General features: G+C 37.6%; 1 protein-coding gene across 1 annotated transcript in view; it reads right to left on the bottom strand.

Annotated features, from left to right (window-relative positions):
- si:dkey-106n21.1 (solute carrier family 23 member 2) overlaps positions 1 to 24,651 on the bottom strand; it is a 119,710-nt gene that overhangs the window by 89,507 nt on the left and 5,552 nt on the right. The window contains exon 2 of the mRNA XM_041796050.1: positions 12,816 to 12,968. Coding sequence (XP_041651984.1) covers positions 12,816 to 12,968 — 153 coding nt within the window. The remainder of the gene's footprint in view (positions 1 to 12,815; positions 12,969 to 24,651) is intronic.

Below are 24,651 nucleotides of genomic sequence, written 5' to 3'. Positions count from 1 at the left end.
TTTGTTTTTCCCTTTCCTGACTCCGTTTTATCACCATTTCACACCCACACAAGGTGTTAAACCTAAAACCTCCGTTTATAGCATCTGCTCAGGGTGTTGGCTTTAAACTTTGACATTGACTAGGCCAATGGGAAAGATAAGCTGAAAGAGGAGCTGTTGGTACTCTTAGTGCATGGGCACTGGCATTCTGATAACAGATCCAACTGTCAATCTTACCAGAGCTTCATTTGGAAAAATACCACCTCAGTTTAGGATGTTGATTTCAGCTTAAATAAAATCTAATTAATGAGAAAATTACACATCAGTCAAAAGGGTAAAGGGAGAGTGGATTCAATCATCGTTTTAGTGTGATTTGATTTTTTTTTCTTTTTTTTTAGACATGGCTGCATCAATGTTTCTAACTTTTTTTTAGTGCCGATGGTAAACATAACTCGCACCTCCATCAGAGATGGTTTTAGTCTATAAACCTGGACGGACCCTCAGATCCTCTGGTACTTCTCTTTTGGCTTCCACAGAGTAGAACTAAAAAAAACTGGTGAATGAGGCTGACACTCATTTACCCAGTCTGGATTTTATGTAGTAGGCTACTTTATCATTTTATGACTATAGGAGCTATCACAATCATTTTCCTATTCTATTCTATTTCTTATCTTTTTCGCATTTTAAGTCTTAATTTAGGGGTCTTTTTAGGCTTTTAACTCTAGTTATGATCATGTATGTTTTGATGTCAAGTTTTATAGGCTTTGAATTATTTAGAATGTAAATCTTTTATCAGTGTTATATTATTATGTGTATTATTATTTTCTATGCTAATTTTAATGTTTCTTATTTTATAAATTCTTTCCATCACTGCTTTGTCTTTTATCTGTGACTCTTTCCAATCATCCATCTTTTAAATTATTAATTGTTATTATTATTATTGTTTAGATTTATTTTAAGGCATTTTTTGTGCCTTTATTTAATAGAGGAAAACAGTGGATAGAGTCTGAAATAGGGACAAGAGTGGGGAAAGACGTGGTAAAGGGCCTCAGGCCGGATTGGAACCTGCACCCCACCATCTTTTGAATTATTTTAGTGAATTACTTTTTATGTGCATTCGTCTCTAAACCTTTTTACCATTTTACCTTTTTGTGCAACCCTGTAAAGCACATGGAGAAAAGAGATTTTTATTTTTTTTAACTTTCTTAACTGATGCAGAAAAACACAAATCTAGTTAGTGAATTTATGTTTTAGCCAGAAATCTGAATAAATGTGGTCCTTATATAAAATAGATAGAAAGCATGAGTTCAGTTATAAACATAGTGTCTCATTTTTCCACCCTAACTGCACCAATATTCCTATTAACATTACTAATATTATCAATAAAGAGTTTGATCATTAAGGCGCATTAGTAAGAGTACCATTATGAATAAAAATCAATGATTCTCATCACAAAAGTCCTTTATCCTATATCTGTTAGTATTTATATCAGTTTATTTCAGATTACTACATGTAAGCTTTTGATTGTATAAAATGTGTGTTTACTTATTTTCAAAATTTTGCTATTTTAAAAGAGAAAATACAATGTGACTAAAAGTAAAGAATAAAATGTAAGGACTTTTTTATTGACTAAAACTATGAGGGGTGAAAAGGACTAAAATGCGACTAAAACTAAAACTATATTTGTCTAAAGACTAAAAATAAGATAAATATAAAAACGGCTGCCAAAATGAACTCTGTACTGGAGCATCCTGATGACTTTTTAAGGACACCCCTGCTTATTTCAGAAAGACAATGCCAAGCCACATTCTGCACATATTACAACAGCATGGCTTCACTATAAAAGAGTATGCATACTAGACTGGCTTGTAGTCCAGAACTGTCTCTTGTAAAAAATGTTTGTTGCCCAAGCTCAAAATAAACTAGAATGGCCGTCTGAGGCGGCAGACCCACGCCAAAGCAGCGCCACCGAGGAACTCACGCTCCCATTGATTACTATGGTGTTAAAAATTCGAAGTCTGAGAAAAACCGAACGGGTGCGCGGATCATCACCAAAATCTGGATGGATTCTTCCCTGTCACTATCCCAATATTCCCTGAAAGTTTGGTGAAGATCCAACTTTCCGTTCTGGAGTTATCTTGCACACATACAAACGAACAGACGAAGAAAGAAAGATACCGAACCTTTTACATAACCACCTGCCGATTTCATCAGCGTGGGTAAATATGCCAACAGAAACCCACCACTGTTGAGTTTAAGATTTACATCAATCATAAATGAGAGGATTCCACTTTCAACAACTACTATCTTCAGCCCCAGGTGCTTAAAGAGTGTTGTTAGAAGAAAAGGTGATGTAACACAGTGCCCCTGTCTCAACTTTTTTGGATTATAGTAGGTGCATCAAGTTCAGAATGGGCAAATATTTACAAAAGACAAAAGTTTATCAATATGAACATTTGAATTCTTGTCTTTGTGCCATTGAATATAGGCTGAAGGATTTTCTAATCCCTGTATTCAGTTTTTATTTGCATTTACTCTGAGGTTGTGAATTGGAATGGCATTCTTTCCAAATAAAGAGAGGATTATTGTTGGATGTAAAAAGGGTCAATAAATCAAACATTTATTGGTCCCTAAACAAAGGATTGCACCCATAATCACAAAAGGATGCATATTTCACTGGAAACAGTAAAGATAGTCTATTCAATCAGGAAGTACATAAATGAAAGAGCCAAGAAGCTGTAAACTCCCAGGGGGCCAACTCTAAGTAAGTCTGAAGAGCACATATGTTCATGTCATCAGGGTGCCCTTACAGCCATGTCTGACTTGTGGAAGAGCTTTCATGACAAATGCTGCATTCCATATTTTGTCGTAAAGCAGCATGTGTTCAGCCTGCAGGAAGGTCAAGTGATCTTCCCAGGCAACTTTTTTCTTACCTGGCTAAATGTGCATTTAAATTACCCTTAACAGGCACTTTTAAAGTGAAGAAAATATTCAGAAAAGCAATCAAATTCATCACAGGGTCATGGTATCTGTGTGTATTTGTTGTAAGGGTTGTTTGACGAGTGGAGCGTGGCTAAAGTTAGCAGCTAGCTCCACCAGCCTTTGCTCCTCTTTGCAGAATAATATCATACTTAATGTGGTTACTCATCGCTTTTGTCGAGTGGAAGTACAAGAGTAGAACCCCTCAGTCACCATACAGCTTTATTTCTAGTTTTCTAGTACAAAATACTGTCAAATCTGATCCTACATGATGCTAACTTTACAGTGCTTATAAAACGTAGTCCTGCCCTTCAATGTTTTACCCTCTTATAATTTTATACGTAAATAACAATCAATATAATGTGGCTTTTTTTGTTCAAAAATATCATTTTAAATATCAAAGTTAAAACAGATTTCTACAAATTAATGCCAATTGAACAAAAATATGTACAGTTAAATGAGTGATTGCATAAATATTCACACCTTTTAAAATGACTGACCTAATTCTACAGAGATCCAGTCAATTTGTGCTAGTAGGCTCACAATTAATGAAATGGGGATCACCTGAGTGCAGTGAATGTGGTTAATCAGTATTCCTGGCTACCATTACACCATGAAGACAAAAGATAACAACTGAGAGAAAAAGTTACTGAAAATAGGGAGTCCACTAAGAGACCTATGACTACTCTGAAGGAGGTACAAGCTTCAGTAGCTGAGATTGGAGAGAATCTGCAAACAACAAATGTTGCCCAGGTTCTTCACCAGTCAAAGCTTTATGGGAGAAAGCTGCTATTAAAGAAAACTGATATCTAATCTTGACTAGAGTTCAGGCAAAGGCATGTTAGAGACTCTATGGTAGAGTGTGAGCAAGTTCTTTGGTCTGATGAGACTAGAATGGTTCTCTTTGGCCATCAGACAAACACCAAACACAACACATCACTACAAACACACCATCCCCACTGTGAAGCATGGTTGTGGCAGCATCGTGCTGTGGGGATGCTTCTTGGCTCTGTCAGGCTTGTAAAGGTAGAGGGTAAAACAACTGTGACAAATGTAAGAAGACTTTATATAGGCACTGGTCACTTCATCAGGTCTACCTCATCAACTGCTCATTAACACTAATATCTCATCAGCCAATTACATGGCAGAAACCAAAGCATAGACAGGCATATAGACATGGTCAGAACAGTGTCCTGTAGTTCAAACCAAGCTTCAGGAAAGGGAGGAAACGTGATTTAAAATACTGTAAAAGGTCCATGACTGCAGTAGTATTTTACAAACATCTGATATACTGGGATTTACACATACAAACATCTCTAGAGTTCTTGAGGCCAAAAGGCCTTGGTGATGGCAGAGGTCAGAGGAGAACAACTAAAATGGTTGAAGATGATGTAAACATTTTGCATTAACACCCATAAATCCCATCCCAAAGTCGCGTACATGAACACACAGGAGCTTTTTGAGTGCTGCTTTAGCAGAAAGGATGGAGCTCTTTCTGAAATGAGCCCTTCTCCATTTGAGAGTGCTGTATCTGCAGCCTGATGACAGCAGTGTGAAGTGTGGGCCGAGAGGGTGATGGGAGTCATTGACTGTTGTTTGTCCAAGGGCGTATGATGACTGTAGTCTAAAAGGTTTTGCTGTAGGGGAGTGAATGATTTTGGAGGCAGTGTGTGTTACCTTAGTGAGTGTGTTTTTGTAGGAGGTGGTGGGAATGTTATAGAAACAGGAGGAGCAGTACAGCAGGGTGAGTTGGATGATGCTCCCACACAGAAGTAACAGGAGAAGGGAAGTGGCATTCTTATTTTAGTCATCAATTACCAATTTGTGCCCTCGCTTTTCTAGACAGTAAAACACCAACTATGGGATTACTGGAAGGGACGCCATCTCTGGAGGATGCATGCTAAACAGTCTGTTTCCTGTTTAGTGGGAAACAGATGTAGCTTTTGCTCATGCAAAAACAGTGAGGTGACAACAGAAGGTGCCAAGGGCTGCAAAAATTGATAGGTTTGAAATCCCAGTGGAATAATGCGCTCTTATGGCTGTTTAAGTAATAACTCTTTATGGGAGGAAAGATGGAAGATTTCCCGTGGGTTGAAAATGAGCAACTATTTGGTCTCTTATTCTGAAGCCTTCATGCTTTAAATCTAAGAAGTGAGCATGCTGATCTGTGCTTCACAACATTTAGGGCCTATATGCGTATGTCTATGTGTGCTGGCAGTGTAATCCAAAATCACTGCTCTTTCATTTTAAAAAAGTTCAACTTTTGGAGGACTGCTACACTTCACAATGCCACTTCTCTCTCACTGGTAATTAAAAATCAAGAAGAGGCGGGACTTATGAAGCCAGCTTTGTGAACGTCAATGGTGGAGGGGCACTGATCATATCCGCCATTTCCAAGGCTACATCTGCATCTAGTGCCAGGCTGGTATTCCTTTTCAATATTTTCATGTCTCTTGATAATACTTCTCTAATAACGGAGTGAGCAATTTAAAACATTCCATTCAGAAACTGCAGAGAGAAGCAGAAGTCAACTTTTGTAACCTAGCAACAATAAATGCTTGTGAAAAGCATCATGGCTGTAGACACAGGCCTTAACTCATCTAGGCATTCTTTAGACTGACACAGCAACATCAGTTTTACTCAGAAACACTGTGTTGAATTGACTCAGTTTTTATTACCTGTTCTAAATATTTATAATAAACAAAGTACTTCTCTGCCATAACAGCTAAAGGGCTCAATTTACTTTATTTTATTTGGTTTAAACAAATTAAGTTGTGTTTACTTAAAAATCCAAAACAGCTATTTCAACTCTATTTTTATGAGTTGATAGAACTCAATTCAGTTTTAAATCAACAGCACTCAAACAATTTAAGCGTTTTTGTTATAACTCAAATGATTTGAGTTATGACAAATCCGCAAAGTTTTCCCAGAATGCACTGTTTGCTGCTGCTGTCTTGGCTAGGACACTCTTGAAAAAGACATTTTTTTTTTTTAATCTCAGCGGTTTTCTCCTGGTTAAATAAAGGTAAGATAAAATAAATAAATAAAATGCACCATGAGTGAGGTTGCTGTCTCAATAACAGAGGCCCCGGGGGGCAAACTTAATGAGGTTAATGTCAATGAATGTTTAATGGCACATTGACATTAGTACATTGTCAATACTGGTTCAGTGGGTCACTAATAGCCATTATTACACATGGTTGCACAGTTAGTCCACCTTAGCTGAAATAATGACTTTAAAATAACTTTTTCAATGAGTACTATTTGACATTTTAAAGTAAGCAGTTACCTACGATATCTTGAGTTCTATGAACCTATCATTGTTTATAGTGCACTAAAAGTAAGTATTGCACAATCAAAGAAGATGTTTTAGCCTAAGTCCTGCAAACTTAAATTAACATTTGAATCTCAGTTTTGAGCACTTAACTAATTTTAAACTAGTTGTGAATACTTAAATTGGTCATTTAGAATAAGTACTGCACACTAAAAATAAACACTTTTTTTAACTCACAAAAGTCAAGTGCAGTTTACTTTTTATTTTTTAGGGCAACAAGTTTCCATATTTTTTTAAGTAAGCTCAACTACTATTATTTTACAGTGAGCCAAGGTAACACTATAGGGCAATGATAGTCTGATTCAGCAGTCATAGGGTTGTCAGACCTGCTTGGCCTGAATGAAGTCCTTTGCACAATAAACAGCTTGAATACGCAAATAATCCTGAGGCGATTTCAGTCGCGCCTTCTATGCACATCGGGATTGATGCAATATTCTGAATAAATCATGCACATGTGTTAAATCCAAAATTTGTGTCTTAACACACTAGATAAGTTGGAATATGGCTGCTGTAAACGTGAAAACACTGAGAGCTGCATGTGACTGAATTTTGGATTGAGACCATTAGAAAGTTTTTCACTAGGGCTGGGCAATTAATTGAAAATTAGATAAAATCACAATATGGCCTGCTGCAGTTTTCAAATCATAGAAGATGCAATATTTTTTTAACCTGAAATTTGTGTCAAAATAGAAGTTTAAAACAGTTTTTTGCAGCAGAGGTGTTATGCATTACAAATCATGCAATCATCCACAAGAATTCTTAGAATAGTCTACAAAAATCTTACTTTTTTGTATGTTTTTCTTATTGAATATAAGAATGACATAATAATTATCACTCCCTTCAATACATTAATTCCAATCCAATTTGCAATACGAGTCAAAATCATCACGCTTAGATATTTTTCAGAATTGTTCAGCTCTAGTTTTAGGTAATATTTTGCCGGTTGTAATATATACTGTGCTAAGTCAATATCACATCCATCTGGGCAACAGCTGGTGTTTTGGAGACAATGTTTTGGAGGTCAGGACCTCTCAAAAAATCATGACGGTGATTGGATAAATGTTCTATCAATCTCATTCATCATGGGCCTATTAGAGCAACAAAACATGACATAGTAGGCGAGCAGAGTCCCAGGATAAAACTACATAATGTGAGCTCCACTGACAGCAGAAATCACTGTTCACTATCAGTGGAGCCAGTCAGGAAGTTCAACCCTTTCAGGAGCAGGTCCGAAGAAGAGCAAATGTATCTTTTCTACCAGGGAAAGCTTTCAGGGCACTTCATCACTCTTATTGTGGAAATGTCGCCCAGTTTTGGTAAAACCATAACTTACACATACTTCACCTGTCGCCACTGTTTACAGGCACTCAGTAAAACTAAACCACACCAGCAGATACTGCCTTGTCATCCTCAGTTATTGCTGATTAGGAACAAATGTTTCTGATTGAAGCTTTGCAAGATGTATCCACTTGATAACAGATGTGGAATTGGCAAGTGTAGCAACGACATCCCTGCCTGCATGATGTGTCACAGGACAAGTCCGACTAAAAAAGAGAAATGTTGACAAGAAAAAAACAGACATGTCAACCTGTACTTACATATTTCACCAAACCAGATTGAACAAGATCAAACCTAGTTCAAACCTCAAACCTCAGATTCATATGATCATGTTAGTGCACTCTGTGATAATCATAACAATCTGACCTCTGCATTACATTTACCCACTACTGTTTTATTCTTACTTTGAAATACTGACATCAAATTAAGGGGCAGATACCTACACAAATAATGAAATAATGAGAAACATTTCATACAGAGTGTTTGGTGTAGCCTCAAACAACCTCCTCCAACTATAAAATGGGCAGTTGCTCATTTACTAGTTCCAAAATGTTCTTTTTGTGACTGTTCTTGAAAGAAAAGTACATAAATCATCTGGAGCATGGAGAAAACAGGAAACCAAGCAACTCTAAAGATCACACGTGTCTGCTGGCTAATGTGCCTGTTTTTGAACCCCCCACTGAAAGGACTAATCCACAATTTCACCACAAATGCAGTATGACTATAAACAACTTTGTGTCTCCATTTTGCTCCATTTTGGTTTCTGAAGATGAAAAAAGCTGAATTTTTCAGCTGCTTTAAGACTTGCATGATTCAACCGTCATGGCCGCTCTTCACTAAATTGAAATTCATGACCTTCTGACATCTAATTTTCTTAGATAAGCTCGAGCACCAGCGTGTAGGACTTTGTATTCTGTCGTTTTCTTGAGCATGAGAAGTGTTTTCTCTTCTTCTTCAGTCTGTCTGAAGATGAAATGAAACTCCCACATAAGATTCAAAGTTGACTCTATTGTGAAATGTGAAGTAAACTTGGAATGTTAACCTTAACTTCAGAACTAAATTCCTCTGGATTGGATGGCTGATTCTTCACTCATGTGCCACTTTCAACATCAGCTTTAAATCACAAACATTTTAAGGACAGTAAATCGTCTTAAGTACTGTATAACAGGCATTAAATACGCTTACATTTTGACACGAATGACTCCATAACTTGACAGTACATTATCAAAGTCACGTGGGGCTGATAGTGTGAGGAAGTTCACTGAGGAAAGAAAATATAAACATCGAGCCCTGATTAGATTAGATGTCAGAAATCTGGCTGATTTTCTATTACTACTAAACAGCAGGAGGATGTTTTAAATGAGAGTCCCTCCTCTCTAAAACAAACAAAGATAAAACTTTTACAACCTCTTAAATTCAAAGATGATAACATTTTCTTCATGATTGTATTTATGACCCACAGCTGAGGTCCAACTACCCAGGAAAAAGTTCTTTTAGAATAGCATTAAAAAAGGTCTGGGAGGGAGAGAAATAAGACAGACCCACCACCTCCTTCCGACTGACCCTAATCAGCAACAACATCATTCAGATTAAAATTTTGAGATAGACAGTCATAATTATGAGTCAAAAAAGTCAAAACCGTGACACAAAAAGTCAAGATTTTGAGATAAAAAGTCGTAGCTGCGAGATAAAAAGTAATAATTATGAGATAAAAATTCAAAATTTTGAGATAGAAAGTCATGATTGAGAGATAAAGTCATAATAACGAGATAAAAAGTCAAAAAGTTGAAATAAAAGTCATAATTCTGAGAGAAAAAGTCAAAATTATGAGATAAAAAGTCAGAATTAAGAGATAACTAGAAAAGTACTCAAAGAACGCAGACCTCCGCCATAAGCCCTACCTCCCAGTAGTAAAGAATCCTTCAGAAAGTTCCTGGATCCAGATGGTGATCCGAAGCTAAATCCAAATCCATCCATAACTTTTTGAGTTATGTTGCTAACAAACTAACTAACAAACTAACAAACTAACAAACTAACTAACAAACTAACAAACTAACAAACTAACTAACAAACTAACAAACTAACTAACAAACTAACTAACAAACTCTGCTGATCACATAACATCATTGGTGGAGGTTAATAATAAAAAAAAATTGAGAACTTGAGATAAAAATTAAAGATGTGATTAAAAAAAAGTTTAAAAAATTGAGATAAAAAAATCTAGATTTTGAGATAAAAAGTCATAATTATGAGATAAAAAAGTCAAAATTTCAAGATAAAAAGTAATAATTGTGAGAAATAATATAATTATGAGACAAAAAGTCAAAATTTGAGATAAAAAGTCATAATTTTGAGATAAAAAGACAAAATAATGAGATAAAAAGTTGAAATTACAAGAAAAAAAGTCAAAATTGAGATAAAGATTAAAGATAAGATAAAAAAATAAAAAAATTGAGATTAAAAAAATCAAGATTTTGAGATAAAAGTCCTAATGGTAAGATAAAATATCATAATTATGAGATAAGTCATAATTGTAAGATAAGTCAAAATTATGAGATAGAAGTCAAAATTACGAGATCAAAAGTATAAATTACGAGATAAAAAGTCAAAATTATGAGATAAAATTATTTATGAGATAAAAAGTCATAACTGTGAGATCAAAAATCATACTTATGAGATTAAAAAGTCAAAATTATGAGATAAAATTATTTATGAGATAAAAAGTCATAACTGTGAGATCAAAAATCATACTTATGAGATTAAAAAGTCAAAATTATGAGATAAAAATTAATTATGAGATAATAGTCATCATGATTTTTTATCTCATAATTGTGAATTTTTCATCTTACAATTATGACTTAGGATTTCTTTTAATTGGCTAACTTTCACATGGTGGACATGGGCTCCACAGTGTTGACTGTCATTCAGGAGGCTAAAAGTCTGTTTTAGCTCTATGTTGTTGCCCGTAGGTTTACCAAGGTGACTGTGCATTCCACACTGACCAGGACTATCCCATTTTCAAGCTCATTTCCCAAGTCCTACCAAATATGTATCAGCACTTAAATGTTCTGCTTTTAACTGACTAAAATAGCAAAATAATGCACCATGCCGAACACTGACTTTGTCTGTTGATGCCAAGGCTGTTGCTGAGTGCAGCTGTAGCTTTGCTAGCCCAGCTTATCATACATACAGGTCCTGTTGTGTATCATCAAGTAAACTAGCTGGGAAAGTAGACAGAATTTTTCTATTTTGTTATCAATCTTCTCCTGCCTACTTACATCACAAGCAACATGGATGAACCAATGGACAATGAAAAAATGTCCTTTAAGTTACCATAGCTGTCGTGAAGTAAGCATCCCTATAATTCAGCTGCTGCCAACAACACCAGAGCTGCGGCTGGTAGAAGTTAAACCTCAGATTTGTATTTGGCTAGACAAACACAGAAAGTCTGACTTTGATTATAACGCTAAGTCAGCTGGAATATTTTAGCCCAAAACAGTAATGATGGAAAATTATTCAAATAATGGCAAGAACAGTGAGATACCCATCCCTAGTTGAAACATCTAGAAACTGAAATGAAGAGTAAGGTGTTTTCTTTGGAATGCTGGGTGATTAAAACAGATCAAATGAGATCACTCATCAGATATGTAGAAACATGACTTCATTCCTAAGCCATTGTTGGAGTTTATCCATCACGGTTCACCAAGTCCATTATTTGTCAGGGATCTGTGTCTGCCTGTTTGTGTAAACATTCTTCTGTTATAACTCAACAGTGCAATAAGCTTTAAAGTATGACTGAATTTCTGTCTGATTATTCCGTTTGTAGAGGATAGCCGGAGGATTTCTACAAGGATCATGAAAGTATTAAGTTTATGAGTTACTCTGATTGAAAAAGTCACACATGTATGACAGTGGACTGTAAACACAAACACGTTTTCTGGTCTGAGTACAAATGTCAATCTCATGCATTTGAATGATCACTGCCTTAACATGACAGACTTTCAAGCAAGGCAGCACAATCGTATTACATGGTGGTAGCATGAATTATGTGTGAGGCAGGGCATTCTGATGGTGTAAGTGTTTGTTCTCAGTGTGAAAGCAGAAATCAACATGTTGTTTTGTTGAAGCATTGACTTTTTCCCCTCAAGCCTGCTTAGAGCTTGCAAAAAGATGACATCTTAGTGATTTTAAAGCACCTAAACTACTTGGTTTGCTATGATAAAAATCTCAGGTCAAAGTCCGAAACAGCATGGAACAAGGATGTGATGCTGGGTTACACACTTGGAAGTACTCTGGACCGTTAATATTATTCAACTGTGACATTACTCTCTAGGGTGGTAACTGACGCCTTTGTGACACATGCCTTAACCTGAGCACCCCCTGAAGCATGCAAGCTCACATTTTAGATGGCAGAAGGTCACAGAACACTGAGTTGCAATATTACCGTAATGAACCAAATATACAACCAATATCTTTCAGGTTCACTTGAAACTTTTCATCTTCTCACACACTTCTACCCCATCTCTTAATACACACACCTCCTCTAAGTGGAAGAGATACTTTACGAATTAGCTTTGCCTATAAAAAGTATTCAACCTCATACCCCCCCACAATAGTTGCCAGTATCCCTGCAAACCATTACACCATGAAGACATAACTCCAGATCAAAGATTATTAAAAAGTATGAGTCAGGTGATGGATGCAAAAAAATCAGAGGCACAGAACACCTACACGCCCTCTGAAATCTTCGGCGCTCCCCCAAAGGGGTCCAGGACCCCAGGCTGAGAACCAATGCTTTAAAGGGAGGATGCTTGGAATCTGTGTACACCACATGACAAAACAAGGGCATCAATGGCACAGTGATTGATTTGTTATGACTGTCTTGTTTGTGAATTCCCTTTAATCCACAACTGTGTCCTAACTCCCCTCGACCTATGATGCATGCTGCTCTTTCTGTGAGAATCTGACCCTCCCTTCCACCTCAGACCATTCAATAATGCACCATCCACCATTAGACCCGGTGTCAACATGTCTGCCCGTAGATCATTTATACAGCCTAAATGGTGTTAAAAATGCTCTTTGGTGTTAAGAAAATAGCGTTGATTTACACTACACAGCTGATATGAACTGCCCAGCCAGGCAGTATACTTGACACTGAATGTTTCAAGGAGTGAGATTAGGTTACCTGGAAGCCCAGCAGAATACAGAGGTACCACGGCGGTCTGTCATTTAGGGAGTAAACCAAATCTACGCCGTTGTCGACACTCTCCTCCAGGGCCTCTGTGTGTGGCTCCCCAATGTTGACCGTCAGCTGAGGCTGTTCATCACTGTCTTTGACCTAGGAGGAAGGACAGCAGAGGCTAACAGTAAATCAAGCAGGTCTCCAAAAGACATCAAACAAAGCACACTGTTTTCATATGAATTCTGGTTACTTCCATTTGACCATCTAGACACATACCCAGACAGCAACTCGTTTATCTCGAGCCTCCACTTTCAACATGCTGCGGATCCTCACATAGCCTAAGGTATATTTTGTTTTGTCTGCAGGAGGAATGATTCAGAGAAATCCCTCTATCTTCAGTTATCTGGATTAGCTCAGATGAAAGACATGAATACTGAGCACATGCAATGGAATTAAAGCGTTATGGCCTGTTAAACATCCACGATAGTGGAGGACAGATAGGGCAAACCGTGTACCCACTCCAAAATCCTACCAACATGTTGTTGACGATTTTAAAACCTGAACTGCCCCAGTCTTTAGTTTACACACTCACCTTTCACTGCCATGATAAATGTGTGTAACACTATTAAACGTCCTGGTATGGTGCTCTTCAAAGATCACTTTTCTGTTTTCTTTGTGTCAAAAAGATGTCAGACTTTAAAACCAATGCTCTGAGGTTAAAGTCCAGCATAGGAGAAGATAAGCAGTATGGAGAACTATATTCTGAAGCCAATGATATCAGGGTTTTCAAAGACCAATTAGCACATTATACATTTTAGATATTTGGGTCAATATTTGTGTGAACTGGGATGAAATTTGAAGAAAAAGCAATAAATAAGGAGGCATAAGGTTAGGGATACAAAATGAATGGTATGTATCTGCTTATTTTGAATGAGGACTATGGAGATATTTGCAGACAGTGTAGCATGGCGTCAAGTCCCAATTTTTCTGGGACATCCTGTTTTCAGGCTCTGTCACATGTCCCAACATAATCTTTAAAATACAGCAGAGTCCAAGTTTTAAAATTCCTGTGACAATTTTAGTTAAGGTGCCCATGAAAAGTTGTCACCTTCTTCGATGTTTTACCCTTTATTTACTCTTCAATGTCAAAGTGGAAACAGATCTCTACAAAATAATGTCAATTACATAAATAGATGTACAGTAAAAAAAAGAAATTGCATAAAAAATATATGCGCCCATTTAAAGTGAATGGAAGGTCAAGTCACTGGTAAATCAGTATTCCTGGCAACTATTACACCATGAAGACATCTAAATCTGCCTAGATCAGGCCGTCCTCACAAACTGACTGAGTGACCGTGCAAGAAGGAGACTAGTGAGAGTTTTTTCATAAAAGTTGTATCCAGTTGCATACAACAACTGTTGCCCAGGATCTTCACCAGTCAAAGCTTTATGGGAGAGAGGGAAAGAAAAGACCAGTGTTGAAGAAAACTCATTAAATCTCTATTAGAGTTCACAAAAAGGCATGAGGGAGACTCCATGGTCAAGTGGAAGAAAGTTCTTTGGTCTGATGAGACCAAAATGGTGCTTTTTGCACATCACGCTATGAAGCACGGTGGTGACAGCATCATGCTGTGGGGATGCTTCTTGGCAGCCAGCTCTGGAGGGCTCGTAAAGGTAGAGGGTAAAATGAATGATGCAAAAATCCCCGAGGACAATCTTAGTCATTCAGCAAGAGAGCTACAGCTTAGGAGAAGATTTATTTTTCAGAAAGAGGTCAGTCCAATTTTGTTAAATGTCCCTAATCCTCCTCTGTACATACGTTCTTAAAAGAAAAAGAAGATCTGATTTTTGAATTACTTTAAAAATTACATTTCCAGGCTGTGATCAGCAAGGCTATAAGCAACATACTTTAAACCAACCTGAAAGATTCAGGGCTTCAAGGCCTTTCCACACGGAGACGAAAACGATATATTTCCATTTTGTTTTGAAAAAATTTTCCTGAAAGATGGGCTTGTTTCAGAACATGTCTGCGTAAGCACAGAACCACTGAAAACGACTGTAAACGCTGTAGTATATATCCCAAGGCTGTACGTAGCGCTGTATTGCTGCTACAGAAATGCACCAAAAGAGAGAAGAAGATTATCGAAAACTGCCACAGACTTTCTCCCAGTTGCCCTTCTGGTTGTTCTCTGCAGTGGATTAACTCATTGAGTGCCAGCCCTTTTATAAAATGGAAAGTGGCTTGTACCAGCATTTTTGGCCATTTTGAGTCATCTTTCAAGACCCACAGAATATTTTGTACTATAACTCTGAAAACACTGAATAGCTCAAATGAAAGAAGAAACTCTCTATTTCATCAAGCAAAAATCCGTTTGTTTGCAGCTTGTTCTGTTCTTGATTTATTTGAAGTTGAATAGAGGCTAGTTTCACCAAAAAGACCACTTGTTTTATAGAAAGCTGAGAAAAATGCATTTTTGTGAAAGGGAGTCTGTCGAGCAAAACAGTGATTTGAATGTTATAATTTTGCCTTCAGTGACATAAAAGACATCTGAAAATTGTATTACAAATGTTATTTTATTGTAAAATAAATAAAATAAAATAAATACAAAATACAGCACAATACAACTGGACGGCTACCACAGGACCCCAGATACGCCCACGTCCTCTCCTGCTTGCGTGTCCCCTGGCACTGCCTGTAAATTATAGAAGTAATATAGTATATATAATGTGTTATATATATTATTTATATAATCTATAATATAGTTTTTTTTCTGTTCTTACCTCTTTTCTGCCAACAGACAGTGTTACAGAACTGCACAGGGCTTGCTCTTCTCTCAAGTCTGCTTCTGAAATCACGAGTGAACGCATGAGTGATGGTTCCATTCGATAAATTTGGCTGAATAATCAGTGGGTTCCTAACGTTAACTTACCTCCATCGCTCTGGGACGGAGAACAAGATCCGCTCCGCTCACACGGCAGCCATTCCTCAGAGCCTGGGCCAGAAAGTCCGTCTCTGAAGTGTCGTTGCTGTATGCATCAAGCTGGCAAGCAGATGCCTTTTCTCTCCGACGCACGGGGGAAACCTCGCGGCATTCTTTAGCCTCTCGGCCGGCCGAGGCAGATGAATGAACGCCCTGATCCCTGGATTCACTGATAGTTTCAGTGAGTAACTGATTTCTCACGCAAAAGTTTAAAATTTCCTCCAGCGTTCGCTGGCGAAACTGGCCACTTGACTCCCTCAGTTTTTTGGGGGGCCTTTTGTGCCGATCAAATTTTTAGCTTAGATTACCTCCATCCTGGCGTCTCCACTTCCTGCTCTGATCTCAGCGGCTTTGCCTTACCGTCTCTTCCGTGTTCAGACTACATATCCCAGAAGCCCCAAAATTACTCACAGGGGGTGTGAGAGCTCCCCCTTGTGCCAGCTGCAGAAAAAAACACTTTGATGTATACGTCAATGGCACTCAAGCGTTAGCTTTTAAATGACGTATATGTCAATGACACTCAGTGAGTTAAAGAACATCTGGTGTCTGCTGTTCTCAGTGGTGGTAAAGGAGCATCAGAGTTTGCTGTAAAAGCCATTATAAGATCAATAGCTTCTGCAAAATCTGCTTAGTTTCAGTCTTTAACACTAGCATACTGATATCTAAGCCTGGTGAGAGTAAAATCACCTGATTTGATTGAGGACAACTTGAATTTAAGGTCTTGAGTTATATACAAACATTGAAATTGAATAATTATAGTAAAAAGTGAAGAGCCCTTTTGGGTCACGCCCCTGACAATTATCCCACATTGCCATCAAAACCAAAACTAACACTGAAACTAATAACTAAACTAAAACAAAGCATTTTTGCAAAATAAAAACTAAACTAACAAACCAGCAGTAAAAACTTTTCCAAAACTAAAGTTATGTTGCCGTAATAAATGCTTTAACAAACTTTAACAAACTGAAATTATTGTCCGAAATAGGTTTTAAGTGGCAAAATGTGTTTAAATTTGGCAAAATTGGTGCAAAGGGGAAAACATGTACTTATTTTTTTTAAAGGCATCCGAAGACTGAGAACCACAGCCTTGAAAAATAAATTGGCATACATTTAACATGAACTCTTTTCACCTCAGTTGAACTAAAACCACTGAATTATCCTAGATGTTATTCACGTGCACTATGATATATTTCACCCTTCTGCCACATATAATCATTTCTCTTTTCTAGATCTAGATCATAGAATAAATAAGAGCTTTGAACTTCATGATCTGTGTTTTCCTCTACTTTCTCTTCTTAGAAAAGTAATATTCCTAGAAAGACACATTTTTCTTTTCCACTTAATTTATCACCTTCAAGGATCAAGAACAAGTTAAATGGGAAATCTGTGACAAATGGATATGTGGTATGGTTCAGGTTCTTTCATTCATCCAGACTTAGACTTGGGCCTTAAAAAAAGGTTTTTTTTATTCTCTGAAGCTCACAATCTTAGCAACATTTTGACCTTATGTAGAAGAAGGGACAAGGGTTAGTATTCGTTTAAATATAACCATAGATGCAGGTTTATCCACATTTATCAAACTCCTCACGTTCACCAGCCGTGAAATATCGAGGTTAACACAGAAAGGAGGGACTGACTCCTCCTGACCCCCAATCATGCCAGATTCAGACAAAGCAGTTTAAAACAGCAGACTGCAAAGTGTGTTTACCTTCCCAGAAGTTTCTCAGTGACTGATGTGCTTTTCACTTAAAATACAAAGAAAGTCATTTGTCTTTGACAGATTTATCAGTGAAAAGTTAAAAACAAGAGGGGCTGATAGAAACATATGAGCCATATGTGAGGAGATGCAAATTGGAGAGCCATCCTGACTGAGCCTTTCTAACACATTTGAATACATTTGTTTTAAAGCTCTTGGCTAGGACTTGGAGGTCAGCAAAATCATACAATGTTCTATGTAGGAGTTATTTCCTCTCACACTGCCACAACAACAGAAATTAATGTGATGTGTACAATAATGAGGATTGAAGCAAAAAAAAAAAAAACTAACCCTGGAATTACTTTTCAAAGTAACTTGTTACTTTAACTCAGTATCTAATTCAGTTACTTCTGCTAGCAGTTACTAGTAGCTGTAACTAGTTACTATTTTTCACTCACTTGCCCAACACTGGTGATAACTGAAATATTTTGTTTGCTTAACCTGAATAACAACCACTCTTATCAATCCAACTACTAATTGATTTATTCATTTATTTATGTCACAGTATAAAGCCTTCTTCACTTATCCATTTTCTTAAAACAGAATAAAAATAGGTTAAAAGTGGCCAAAATGTGTTACCAGAGGCAAAATTGGCAAAAATAACGAGTGGGAAAGTGGCCAAAATGGTTTAAATGAGCACAAAAGATGGTGAAATATGATTAATAGGGGAAAAATGTTTTAAATTGGCAACAAATCGAAATGGTTTAAATTGGGGGAAAGAATATTGGCAGAAAAAGTGGGGAAAATGGGATAAAAAGTGGCAAAAATTTGTTAAGGGAGGCAACAATTGGTTAAAATTTAGGGAAAAAGAATAACAGAGGCAAAACAATAGGTAGAAAGTGGCAAATATGGGTTCACAGGGAAAAAATGAGTCAAAGGTGGCAAAAATGGGCTGAAAAGCAGTTTAAAAAGGTTTGAAAGTGGCACAAATTAATAACTTCAACATCAGATCCAGGCTTGACACACTTTTCACTCCAAATTGTTACCAAACTCTTAACGTTAAGCCGATGATCCCACACACATTGATCTCATCAACTCTGTAGGGCCCATTCTCAGGGCTTGTCAGGGGCCTAGCCAAATCTGGGCTTGGACATTGTGAAACATGTAAATACAACACAGGGATTTACAAATCCTTTTAACTTTTATTGAATACAGCCCAATTATGTTTAAACCAATTATCTTTACTCTTGTTGTTAAAAAAAACTCAACATGAATTTAATGACTGCAATGTGTTCTACGACTGCTGGGACAGGAGTAGAAAGGTTGGAAAAGTAGTGGATTGCTTTTCTGTTGGGGCGCCCAAATTTATGCGCCCGTCTAATTTTGTTTTGATGCATATTGCACATTTTCTGTTAATCCAATAAACCTCCTTTCACTACTGACATATTACTGTGTCCATCAGTTATTTGATAGATCAAAATGAAAGTGCTGATCCAAACACCCAATGATTTATAAATGAAAATAATGGAAATTGTCAGGGGTGCCCAAACTTGTTCATACAACTGTAGGTCCCAGGACTGGGTATATAAAGAGCATTTCTGAAACGCTCTGTTGTTCACAATCAATGCTGGTGTGAGATTTGTGAAAGACTGCACAACAGTTTATGAACATCATTCCTCAATGTGCAGTTAAAGGAATTAAGAGATTTCACCATCAACCGTACATCAAATCATCAAAAGATTCAGAGAATCTGAATAAATCTCTGGAACTAGGGAAGGCTGAAAATCACTGCATGACCTTCATGACCCCCCGTGGCCTATGGGAGAGTGTGCTGTTGGTAACTGTCAGTGTAGCAGAATTTTTTTGTAGCCTTTGCCAGATTTGGGTTTTGTGGCAATCCTGTCTCTGAGCTCTGCAGGCAGTTCCTTTGACCTCATGGCCTGGTTTTTGCTCTGATATGCATTGTGAGATGTGAGGCCTTTTAGAAAGTTGTGTGCCTTTCCAAATCATCTCCAATCAGTATAATTTACCACAGGTGGACTCCAATCAAGGTGTAGAAACATCTCAGCAAAGATCAGGAGAAATAGGAGGCACCAGGGCTATATATTTTAAGTGTTTTTGGAATGGGTCTGCAACATAAGAGACATGAAAGTAAAGGGGGTCTGAAGCTGTCTTTAAATCCTTAAGAGGTCAGCTCCCTCTTTACACAAACCCTGTGAGACTGATCAGTTTCCAGAGTGCTGGTGACTGTGCAGACTCTCTGGTGGATGTTTCTGTTTGATGTGTTAGAAAGACAGAAGTTGACACCAGTGTTTGAAATGAGGCTTTCACAGCTGGTGGTTTAATGGGAGAAAGAGATGGCAGATAAGATAGTGACATATTAGATAACATGGCAAGAACATGAATTAAAAGTTCTTCTGAAAGAAAGGGAACTATGCAATGATTAAGATTGTTTTAGTCATCTGATAATAACGAGGAGAAATTAATACTTAGCTGACATGTTTTGGTAGTTTGAAAGAAATACTAAACATGTCTTCGGGTGAAATCTCTTCATGGCATGAAATAACATCTGGACTTTTGCATTTTTTTTTCTCTTGATCCATTAAATATCACACACCAGAGGCCAATCAAAGGCTGTGATCCAGACTTCACAGTCAAAATATCCAGCACTCACGCTGACACTGGAATATTGTCAGCAAACAATCTGGTGCCTTTTCCACTTCAGAGACACATGACACAGGGCTGACTCTACACACATCTGCCTCTCTGTCTTTGAGCTACACTAGTGTCAGACACTTCTCAGTAGGCAGTGACTGTACACACAGGCATTTACTTCACTGATTACATGGATATCTGCTTCCATCTAGTGGTTTTCTACAACTCCAGTAACCAGAGAGGAGGCCATTATACTTTATAAAAGCCACATTTTCATAACTTCATCTAGAAAGCACTTTAACAAGATATGTTACAAAGCACAAAACAAGGCAAAATGGCTAATAATGTAACAAAAAATAACTATAACCAATGATGAAGAAATAAAGCCCCTAACAGTAGTCTGGAAAAAAAGAGGAATGCATGGATGACTTTTCCCAATAGCAGACTGGAAAGACCTGGATTTGGTTAGTTGTTTCCGCTGAGCAATGCAGGACCACATAACTTGAGTCACAAGGGTATCAAAGCTTAGCCTGTAATCAAAAATGACCCCTTGGGTGCAAGCTGTTTCCTATTATTGTTAGATAGGGAAGCCAAACTTATAGGGATGCAGCTGGTACTGAATCAAGAGGGACTTTTAACTCCAAGAACTTCAGATAAGGAGTCACTGAGCTTTAGAATTATGTTGCACCATCACTGGAGATCAACAGGTCTAAGTGCCAATCTTATTTCTTCCCCTTCCCTTGAAACAGAGGGGTAAGGGTAAAAACCTTCCCTTAAGAAATGAGATGCCACTTGATTGCTGTTCATCATCACACATTGCCGATAAACAGCACATCATCAAAGTGACAAAGCTTCGACTATCTTGTTCATACCATGGCTCTCTGTGTTGATCTTCTTCATTTATTTATAATAGCTCTCGTTTACAACGGTACATATCGAACATACATTAAACCCCCATCCCCAGTGGCTAAAGACTGAATATATGAGAAAACACAAGTGTTCATTATGCTGAAAATATTTCAACATTTATGTGCCTCCTTCGTGGTCCATTGTGCCATTTTGCAATTGAAAGTGTGCATGGTGGGAAATTCATCATACCCCTTGGTTTCAAGTGTGGCTCTGGAAAATCTTTGTCTCAAGAGCTATGTAGCCCTCGGCCCTTAGCCCTAGCCCTTGCTTCTAAAGAGAATTGGGATCCCCATCACCTGACGTAAACACGCAGAACCAAGGGGAAGGGCTAAGATAAAGGCTAATAACCTTGCAAAGCAGATGGATACTCCCATTTCTGTTTCTCACATCTTGCAAAGCTCCCATCTGATGGGAGTGTAGAGGGGCAGTACTTTTGGGTGTGGCGGAGTCGTGATGTAAGCAAGCAGCAAAAAGAGGCCGGTGCAATTATGGCGGACGAGATTAGGGTGGATGCTGCTATAGCGCAGGGTTTTATCAGAACTTGATGACATTTCTTCATTAAAAGAAGATCAAAGAAAAGCAGTGAGTCGTTTTCTTTTCAAAAATGACAAAAGTCGTGTACTGACATGTCTGTAGTCACCATGGTTGGTGTTATGCTGGTGGAGTTTAGTCCTTTGGTAGCAGCGCACACGTACTTTAGTAGGGGCTACAACATCACGTGTTTTGTTGCTCTGATTGGCCAGTAACGATGTGACAGAATGTTCATCCAATCATCCTCTGAGGTTTTTTTTTTTCAAATGCTCTGCCCTTTCCCAAACGCTCTTTATCAGAGGTTTTGCTTGTCAGGTTAAAGGGCTGAGGAATAGAAATTGGATTCACCCCAACTGTCTCCTCTCACTCCGGTCTCTTGCCTTTCCAAAAACTGTGATGGGAGGGTCTAAAGGATTCCAGAGTGTCAGTTGGTTGGGAAAGGTTGACAGACAAAGGATTCAACCAATGGCGCAAAGTAAGAGGTGACACCTTGTTACCAGTGCTCTCCTATTGGTCCTGTAACTCTGGCTGTGAATCACATGGGATGGCAAGTGAGGGCGGAAGTGAAAGATGAGATTCTTTCATTCATAGAAGTGTTAGAAACACACTTCTACAACATGAAATGACAAAGATATGAATAAAAACATAGTGAAGAATGCACCAGCAAGAGTGCTTAGACCTAAGAGGGTTAGCAATGAGAATGACATAGAATATGAACATCAGTTCATATGGCATTTTTTTTTCAAAATCACTCAGCCCTTTGAAGAATGATTTTTTACTTGTGTGTGTTGAAGTTGCAAATTATGAGGAACTACATACCAGAGTCAAGATCCAGTGAAAGGGTTTCTGTTCTTAACTGAGTAACAAAAGACCTCTGACCTCTTATGAGGTTTGCTTAAAATAGACTTCAGCACCATAATTATGCTTGATTTTAATGTATACTATATGGGGAAAAGTATTTGTTTATTACTGAATCCAGGTGGTTTAATCAGCTCCATTACCACAGGTGTATAAAATCAAGCACCCAGCAATGCAGTTGTTCTGAAGGGCTCAGTGACTTCAAGCATGACTGTGATGGATGCCAACTTTGCAGTAAGATGGTTATGAACTTTCATCCCTGCTGGATATTCCACAGTCAACTGTAAGTCATATCAGAAAGTGGAAGTGTTTAGGAACAACATCGACTCAGTCATGAAGCAGAAGTCCACATAAAATCCCAGGTGTTGTACGAGGCTGTTTTTCAGGTTCTGGGTTTGGCCCCTTATCTCCAGTGAAGGACAGTCTTAATGTTTACCAAGACATTCTGGACAATGCTACGCTTCCAACTTCTGGCAACACTTCAGTAAAGGCCCTTTTCTATTCCAACACACTCAAAAAAGTAGAGGACACCATATTTTTGCAGCTATGCTTGGTACAATTTTTCTATTTTGCGGTGCCAGACGTAGTTAATGCAGATAATGTAGAGCAAAGTTTCAACATTAACTCTGCCCCAGTGCACAAAGCAAGGACTATAAAAACATGGTTTGATGAGTTTGATGTGGAAGAACTTGACTGGCCTGCATAGAGCCCATTTGCACTAATGTTGTCAAATAAACTTCTTCAACTTCACCACCTTATCTTGTTCTCTGCTCCTGAGTTCTTGTCATATGTTCACCACAATTGTTTCTGTAATATTAGAACACTGTCTAATATGTATAGGCAAAAACACCTCTTTTGTTATCATGCCATTTATAGGTGGAAAAGCAGAACTATCTATTAAGAGGAAGATCAGTCTATTTAGAGGAAGATAGAGCTCTATATAACCATCACTCAATTCTATATGTAGTAGAAGATGTTCCATGATGAGTAGAAACATTTCTATAAGGAATGAAAAACAGTGAAAGGACTAAATACAACACCGTATTGAGAAAAACAGCTCTATAATGGATAAACTAAGGTCTGAATTATGCTGTAGTGAGTACAATTGCTGTAGAGTTGTTTTTATTTTGTTCATTATGGAGCACATAATCAGCATTAAGAGTTAAATAAAAACACATTTTAGAGTAAAAAACAACTCTGAAAACATTACTCTGCAAGCAGAGGGAATTTTACTCCAAATAGACTGGGGCCAAATGTTATATTTTTCAGAGTAAAATTTTACTCAATTAGAGTAAAATTTACTCAGGTAAATTTAATGTGTAGTATTAAATATTTAAATTGGTTTCATTGTTTACTTTGCTAAGCCAAAATTCTGTGACTTGTCTTGTTTAAAATAAATTGACTTTCTACTTTGACTCTTTCCTGAAAGAATCACTTGCCCTTAATCAGTTTAATCTGAATGGCATAAAGCACAGGACAATTACTACTTTAGCTATTTCTGCAGCTCACTAATATCTGTGGTCTTTTGCAATAAAAACTCTAATAACCTACAAAACTTTAAAATCAACATGGAATTCAACAATGACCAGTGGTGAGAAAATTTCCCTAGTAAGAGTCTGTGAGGTTGTCATAAGAGGCCTGGTTTCATGTGAAGTGAGTCTTTGTGGAGTTTAGCCTCCGTCCTCATCCTGTGCCGATACCTGAAACCTTAAATGGACTTCCACTGGACTCACAAACAAAAGCTCACTTGTTAAATCTCCAAGTTAAATGCCAAAGATAAAAGTGTTTTCTTTGAATTCCTTCAGCACTGGTAGTTCCTAATGTAACCCTGGTAGAGATCACACTGTGTGTATCAGGCGCTAGAGTTATGAACATTAAAAACACAACAAAGGCCTCTATATTCACAGCAAAGGTAGAAGGCATCCCTTTAGCCTCATCAGCACACAGGCATGTACCATCTAAACATGACTAGTGAACTTGCTGGAATTGTTTGGTCTCACTCTCGAGATCATGTGAGGTTTTCTGCTTCCATTTTCTATGCTGCGAATCAATTATCTGCTATTTTTAACCTGAAGAAGTGACTGCTGGGATTTCTCCCATGCTATATGTATGTGTAATGTTTGTATGTGTTAACATTAAGTTTGTCAGAAACACTATTTTTAGAATAATTAAGTCTTCTATGCACACTAATGGCAGCTGTGGAGTTCCA

Source organism: Cheilinus undulatus, linkage group 9, assembly GCF_018320785.1.
Source record: "Cheilinus undulatus linkage group 9, ASM1832078v1, whole genome shotgun sequence".
Taxonomy (NCBI): domain Eukaryota; kingdom Metazoa; phylum Chordata; class Actinopteri; order Labriformes; family Labridae; genus Cheilinus; species Cheilinus undulatus.
This window is presented reverse-complemented; position numbering and strand designations above follow the sequence as displayed.